Below are 7,857 nucleotides of genomic sequence, written 5' to 3' on the forward strand. Positions count from 1 at the left end.
TTTTCTTCATGTGTGCTTTTTCAGCTATTTTGGTTTGTTACACTAGTGAATGCACAAAGCAAAATTCTCTAAAATGTAGAACATGTTTTTTTTTATTATATCACAATTTAATATGCATATCAGTAGTGAGTATGTAAGAATATTTTCACCCTATTGACTTGCATATCACCTTGAACAGCACTTCATTTGATGTTAAAACATCAAATGTCATTGTTAAAAGTATGCGAGGTTGCAGCAAAATCTGTAGCAGTTTCAGATGACTGAAATGAAGGCACCTACTGAAGATATTACACACAAACACCCGTCTGAATAGTCACACATTATCAATATTTTTGCTGTGAAATGTAGGCTAAATATTACGACAGCCTGTGAATGAATTTGTTTACCAAATTGTTGTACATTGCAAATAAACATTTTTCTCATTTGTTACATCCGGTCATCATGATCCATTTTCCTTTAAAAGAAAGGACTTGACAGAATTTAAACATAAGACTTCTGATACTGCTCTTTTGTTATTATAAACACTTGAATCCATGTAGAAGAGGCCTGAGCTCCAGAGGATTCTACAGCCCAGACCCAAACATTTGTTTTTTGGGTCAAAGTCCAGGGTTGAGAGTTCGTGAGAGGTCAGACTTTGGGATGGTCATCTGCACTGTTGCAGAGAGCAAGGTAAGAATCATCAGGTAGAGCGTGAACAGCCATTGCCGCCTTAAATTCGTGCAGTGGGCAGTAGACATCACTGCAGCCTGGGATTTTTTGGTCCTGTAGGTATAATCAATAACAGCTTCAAATGTGGATAGACAACACAAAAAGACCAAGCCAGATATTCAAGTAAATGACGAGCAACAAGTTATTGCTAATGTACAGCGTTTTAGTTACAATGCTATTCAAAATAAATGCTGTTCTTCCTATTCATCAAAGTATCCTTAAAAAATGTATCAGTTTCCACAAAAATGTTTTCAACATTTTGATAATAAGAAATATGCACCAAATCAACAGGATCATTTGACACTGAAGACGAGTAATGACTGCTGAAAATTCAACTTTGCTATCACAGGAATAAATTATATTTAAAGTTATTAAAGAGAAAAGAGTTACTTTAAATTGTTATTATGCTTGACTATATTACTGTTTTGCTGTATTTTTAAGCCTTGATGAACATAAGAGACTTCTTTCAAAACATTTTGGAAACAAATACCAACTTTGAAATACCAGCTTTTAAAACTTATTGTACGTATCTGAAGCATTTTACCTCCTGATTACTGTGTGAATGGTTTTACCTGGCCAATGTAAGATACTTTAACATAGTGCTGGTTCGTCTGACGGTGCTGGTACAGCTCCAGTGTGATGTCAGCTGCATATGGTGGCCATTTCATGTCAAAAACCCCCAAAGCCATGAGACATGGCATCAGGGTGGTGTCATGCACAGAATACAGGAACAACTTTCTGTAACAACAACAAAAACACAGATCTTGTTTTCAAGAGGACTTTTACACACGTGATCTCTGAGTTTGACCACTGTGAGGCAGCACTTCTCAAGTTTTGTAACTGACATTTACTGTCTGAAAATAGCAGGTAGAGAATGTTACGCAGTGGTTTTAATCATTTTTTGGACACTTAAGCTTTAATGTCATTGCATTACAAGTTTAATTTCTAAATATAGATTGCACGTGTTTTAACTAAAACATTAAAAGAAGTCAAGTGATAAAACAAAAGATAAACTGTTCAAAATGAAGACACCTGTCTGGATTAGAAGTTGTGCCTTGAATTTTGTCCTCGATGTTGGTTAGAAGTATGTGGAAAAGTGGACCCACGCACATCTGTAAATTCTGCCTGAGGACATACAAAAGCAAATAAACATATTTACAGAGACCTTAAACCATAAGCAACTTCTTCATACGTTCTCTTGTCAAGAATCTACAGCAGGATTCATTGGCCCCTCACCTCTTACTGGGCTCATAGATGTGACAGATCATATCTACAGCTCTCTGCTCTACGATACTCCTCCAGTGCTCTAGAGCTGTAGGAAGCGGCAGGCCATGGGTCTAGGATCAATAACAGTACCGTATTTGAGAAACAAAGCCAATGCAGATGCATCTGTAGAATGTATCAGCAGGGGGCACTTTACCTCTCTGGCCACCATGTCATCTCTAATGAGGATGAAGTCGATATGTTGATGAGGATCAACACCCAAGGAGCTCTGGATGCTCTGGAGGTCTGCAGCAATGTCAGGAAGCGTGGATGATTGTGCCCAACGATGACTACATTTGATGCACCACAGTCAATCACAGACCCATGATGTTAAACCAGTCACACGCCAACATAGGGCATTTACACTACTATTCAAAAGTTTGGGGTCAGGAGGAGGTTTTTTTTTTAGCAATTTATATTTTTATTTAGCTAGCATGATTGATGAAAAGTGACAGTAAAGACATAATTTTACAAAATACTTCTATTTCAAATAAATGCTGTTTGTTTGCACTCAAATAATCAAATAATCAGTGTCCACAAATATTAAGAAGCACAACTGATGTTTTTTGAGCAGCAAATCAGAATATTAGCATGATTTCTGAAGGATCATGTGACACTGAAGACTGGAGTAATGATGCTGAAAATTCAGTTTTACCACCAAAGGAATAAATTTGAATTAAGTTTAAAACATAAATTGTAATATCACAATATTATTGTTGTACTATACTTTTGATCAAATAAATGCAGCCTTGGTGAACATAAGAGACTTCGGTTACATTTTATTTTAGGGTGTCATTGTAGTGTAATTTTTATTGTAGTGTATTTAAGTACTGAGTAATATTAAGCAACTACATGTATTTACTCTAGGGTTAGGGTAGGATTAGGATTTTGTTGAGGGTTAGTTGCATGTAATTATGCATCATTTATAGTTATTACTATGGTAAGTACATGTAACATATGTAACAAGGACCTGTAAAATAAAGTGTTACCGAGACTTCTTTCAAAAACATAAACAAAATCTTACCGACCCCAAACTTCTGGGGCCATATTCACAAATAATTTTAAGGCTAAAAGTAGCTCCTAACTGGCGAATTTAGGAGCAACTCCTAAAAATAATGGGCGTGTCACTCGTAACTTTAGGACTCCTAATTTTTTTGACTAAGAGTAATTCACGAAGCATTTTAGCCCTAAAAGTAGCACCTAAGCCTGGGACAGCTTAAAAGAAGTCGAGAGGACTCCTAACTCACTAAGACCTATTCCACCTTTTTGTGGCATTTCACATTGCGATGTTTTGAAATACGTATGCGGCGGCTACAGGAGCTTCCAATCGCGAGGTAACAATTTTGCATTGTAGGCATAACTAGGGATGCAATAACGCCACCAACAACAACCAAAACTAGGCTACTCATTGCATGTAAACTAATTGTAACGTTTCATTGTGAATCAAATTAAAATGTTCTTCTCTTTGCAAACGTAGGCGCATATAGTGACAGATTAATTCAATAATGTTGCAAAGATATTGCATCAATCCATATGTTTCATTAGGCTACTAGGCTATAGGCTATTTGTTTTGCCTTACTCTTTATTCATTTAGGCTATTTATTCAGTTATTCATCATCTTCCGTCCTTCGCACTACTTGTGTAGCGCACGCATTCTCAGACCTGTCACCTGTCACTCATCATCGTAGGGGAGGTGTTTGAATCATTCCCGCGTTACAATCATCAGCCAATCAAGGTGGTCACTTCAGTCAAGCTCGTGCATGAGTAATGACGTCATCCATAGCAACGAAGACTCACTCTTAGTTTAGGAGTTGTCATTTTTCTTTACTAAGAGTAGGTCTGAACGGCGTTGTGAATAACTTCTAAGAGAAAACTCCTAGCTAAAATCTTTTAGTGCGATTTAGGAGTACTCCTAGTGGTAAGATAAAATGCTTTGTGAATACGGCCCCTGGACAGTATTCTGATAATAAAGTATATTGTTATTATTAGAGTATTTTTAACAAAATAAAAGTACAAACCTCAATAAATAAACAAGTAATTAAATTATATTTAGGAACATTTAGGAATAAGTACTTGAATCTTTTGAATCTTTTTTTATTTAAATGTATTTTATTATTATTATTATTATTATTATTATTATTATTATTATTGCCCAACTAATAATGTTTTCCAATTAACTTTCCATTGTGAGCTATAATTCAGTATGAATGGTTATATGAAGTTTGTTTATTATCATCATTATAGTAATAAAGCAGGTTTTACCCCATATACAGCTTGAGCAGCTTGCATCCATGATAGTTGGGATAGAGGACTTCTTTCTCTGCCTTATCAGTGAGGATGGACACAACACCTTAGAGTGAGAGAAAATCAAACACGGAAAGGCAAACACAGGAGTATGTACAGCTCATCTCATCCATTACTCAAGCAAACCACACAAAAAAGCGTAGCTGAGCTGCCACCTTACCTGCTTGTTCCTGTTGGAACAGTCCTGCCACCAAACACTTAGCAGACTCAATGGTGCGTACAATGTTGGTAGAGCGAATGCTGTAAATCAACGACAGATAGTCCCTCTTACTCATTTAGCTTAATGCAATTCAGAGCCATAAACATATTCATTTACAATAGGATAATATATTAGATTTTTTAGTCTATTAGTTTATGTTAGTCAATGCTTTAACTAACAATGAGCAATTCATTTGTTTACAGTATTTATTACTTTGTTAATGTTAATAAAAATACAACTTTTCATTGTTAGTTCATGTAAGCTCAGGTCCATTAAATAATATTAACAGATTCAATCTTTGATTTTAATATTTAAAGTTTAAAAATGAAAGTATGTTAACAAATGAAACCTTACTGTAAAGTGTTACTGTTTTTTTCTCCTCAATATGATACAATTTAAGGTGTCGTTTTTGTCAGTAGCACAAATGGAGCCAAACAATATAAATATTTCAATAAAGAATCATCAATAGCACTCACTAAACTTCTTTAGGGTTGAAAGAAGGTGTGAGAAAGGGCTCTTCCTGTATGTATTTCTTTCGTAACTTCACTCCGAGATCGTACAGCTGTTGCATGCCCACCGTGGTCAGCTGACCTGGATAAGTTCCACCCTATGGAAGCAGGAGCCAAAGTCAGGGTCATTCTTTTTTTTTTTAATATGACAATCTGGCACAATTTCCATCTAAACATTTAGGTATGCTAATGTTTACATGATATCTGACACTGCCATTTACCATCAATTCACTTCATTCCAAACATGCACTCTAAAACGCTACACAAACATCTCGGAAAATGACACTATATGGCCAAAACTATGTGGACATCCAAACAACACACTCATACAGTATGCTTGCTGAGCATTTCATTTCAAAACCATTTGGTCTTTCATTTTCTACTCTTCACAGAAAGCTTTTATTATATGTTAGAATGTGGCTGCAGAAATTTGCTCCCATTCAGGTCTGAGCTTTGTTGCAGGTCAGTCAAGTTGTTCTACACCAGACTCAATAAACCTTTTTCTTTTTCTGACCTAGCTTTGTGCACAGGGGCATTGTCACGGTGGAGCAAAAAAGGACTCTCGCCAAACTGTTGCCACAAAGCTGGATGCACACAATTCTCTAGAACAGGGATGGGCAACGTCAGGCCTGGAGTGCTGCTGTCCTGCAGAATTTAGCTCCAACCCTGATAAAAGCTAACCTGCATGTACTGTAGCCTTAGTAATCCTGAAGACATTGATTAGCTTGTTCAGGTGTGATTAGGTTCGGCGCTAAACTCTGCAGGACATCAGCACTCCAGGACCGACGTTGCCATCCCTGCTCTAGAATGTGAACATATGGAGTAGAATTAATATTTGCCTGCTCTGAACACACTGAAATAGCCAAACCTATTAACTAGAAAGAGTTGTGGCCCTTTTTAAACTAATGTTACCTTTCAGTAGGCAAACCACAAGCTGGACCCTTTCTAATCCTGTGTGCAATACACAGTTTCCATTGTATAAGAAAAATGCATAAACACAAACCCACCGTCAATATTTTGGCCCTGTAGCTGTCCTCCACAGGAGCTGGGGGTCTGGGTCCCCCCTTCAGGTCTGTAACTGTATAGTCTATTTCTGTGTGAGCGGGCGCTTCAAGTAGCTCAGGGACCCATTGTGCCTAGGGGTGCAGAAACCATGCGTCATTCTGGATATAATTGGCATCAACATTTAGACCATCACAGATTATATGACAGTGCCACTGTCTCTGAGTGAAAAGGCATGCTGTAAAGACTGATGCTGACAAATGATTCTGAGACATTTAAGCAATTAAGAATAATGCCACATTTGTGCATTCTCTTCTCTTTTTTGTTCCACCTTCTTTTGTATTACTTTTATTATCTTTAAACTATTATTCCTATTATTTAAAAGGTTTGTCAATGTTTAACATTATTGTTTTTTAAACCCCCCAATCCCCAAAAAATTACTGATCACGCAACACTGCAACTTTGGGCATTGAAGTGACACTAATCAGCTCTCTTACCTCCAACACATCTGGTATAGATTTCAGCGGCGTCCTCGCCCCATGTCGGAATAAAACTTGAATTAATTTAAGCTCGTATGGAGAGGGTTCAGCCTTATTCTTTTGAAACCAAAACGTTGACCCAAGGGCCACTGAACCCATCAGACCCACACGTGCCCACATGATGCACCTGAAAGAGACGTGAACACTTGACTTGACAGTTTTGAGAAGTTGACATGTCCTGGGTTGTTATACATGCTACTACAGATAAAACTGAACATCACTTTACATATTTTTTTCTAATAAACAATACATAGAGTTGTATAACCTCAATAGTTGAAAGACTATATGGAATGTTTGTCTTCTAAAATTCATTGGTCACAATACAGGAGCATTTGAAACGAACTTAGAGAAGCCTAAAATGTGATTAAAATCTTAAAGAAAGGTGGCCACTTATGATATATAATTTCAAATACATTTTAAACTAAAATGTTGTTGATATTTTTTAAATGTGGGGGTTGGGGTTAGAATGTGTCAACTACACATGTGTCATACAGATCCGATCAACTGCAATTGTTTTCTGCTTTACAGGTCGTATTAACATTTAATTTATCACGTTGAATACATTATTTCTACATTGTATAACGTTAACGTACAGCTGTAGGTAGCACATATTTTGTTTTTGTGTAATATATATATATATATATAGGCTGTATCAAAGCGTGTCAGTACATTTCCATAAGTGATTCAAACACAGCAACTTCTGTCTCATTCGGTAATGCTGCTGCCTGTCATATGAGCAAGTTTCATACGCTCTTGCAAACTGTCAAATGTCATGCACTAGTTCTATTAAGTCTATTAAGTAAAGTAAAAACATGTAGGTGCACTAGAAAAAGAGCCTTTTAAATATCACCAACCTGAAGGTTTCAGACGCGGCAAGTTAATTCCACTGGTTTTGAATTGCACTCATTCCTTTCAGTTTCAGGAAGACTGAACGTTGCATACGCCGGCTAACGGTCAGGTGCATTCTGGGATATGAAGTTTCATTGTCTACCTATTTATTCTGAGAAATAGTGGAAACACAATGTTCTAAAACTACATTTCCCATACTCATCCATGCATAACTCGTTTACTGGCGTAATGCTCCTTTGCTAAACGACGTAACATAAAACGTAGCATAACAAACAGCAAATCTATTTAGTGTCCAAATACTTTTTGCGGACAGTGTTGAAATGAAATTGTCTTAAAACGAACTAGCATGTATACAGGACGTAAAATATTACACAGTCACACAGACATATTATAACATAACATTAGCCTACCGTAGTCAGATGGATGACATTTCTGTATGTGGGTGCGAATGAGAGCCTATATATTTGCCTGCTCCACAACAAGC

At 36.8% G+C, this 7,857-nt stretch overlaps 1 protein-coding gene across 1 annotated transcript; it reads right to left on the bottom strand.

Annotated features, from left to right (window-relative positions):
* Positions 1 to 64: 64 nt before the first annotated feature.
* Positions 65 to 7,845, bottom strand: acp6 (acid phosphatase 6, lysophosphatidic). The gene is made up of 12 exons (XM_079881579.1): positions 7,784 to 7,845; positions 7,379 to 7,524; positions 6,483 to 6,651; positions 5,991 to 6,119; positions 4,951 to 5,081; positions 4,436 to 4,515; positions 4,234 to 4,321; positions 2,129 to 2,261; positions 1,945 to 2,045; positions 1,741 to 1,833; positions 1,281 to 1,446; positions 65 to 762 (listed from the first exon to the last, which is right to left on the bottom strand). The coding sequence occupies exons 3-12, from the start codon at positions 6,642 to 6,644 to the stop codon at positions 628 to 630; spliced, it is 1,218 nt and encodes a 405-aa protein (XP_079737705.1). The 5' UTR covers positions 6,645 to 6,651; positions 7,379 to 7,524; positions 7,784 to 7,845; the 3' UTR covers positions 65 to 627.
* Between the last annotated feature and the right edge of the window lie 12 nt (positions 7,846 to 7,857).

This window comes from Squalius cephalus (assembly GCF_949319135.1).
Source record: "Squalius cephalus genome assembly, chromosome: 9".
Lineage (NCBI taxonomy): Eukaryota > Metazoa > Chordata > Actinopteri > Cypriniformes > Leuciscidae > Squalius > Squalius cephalus.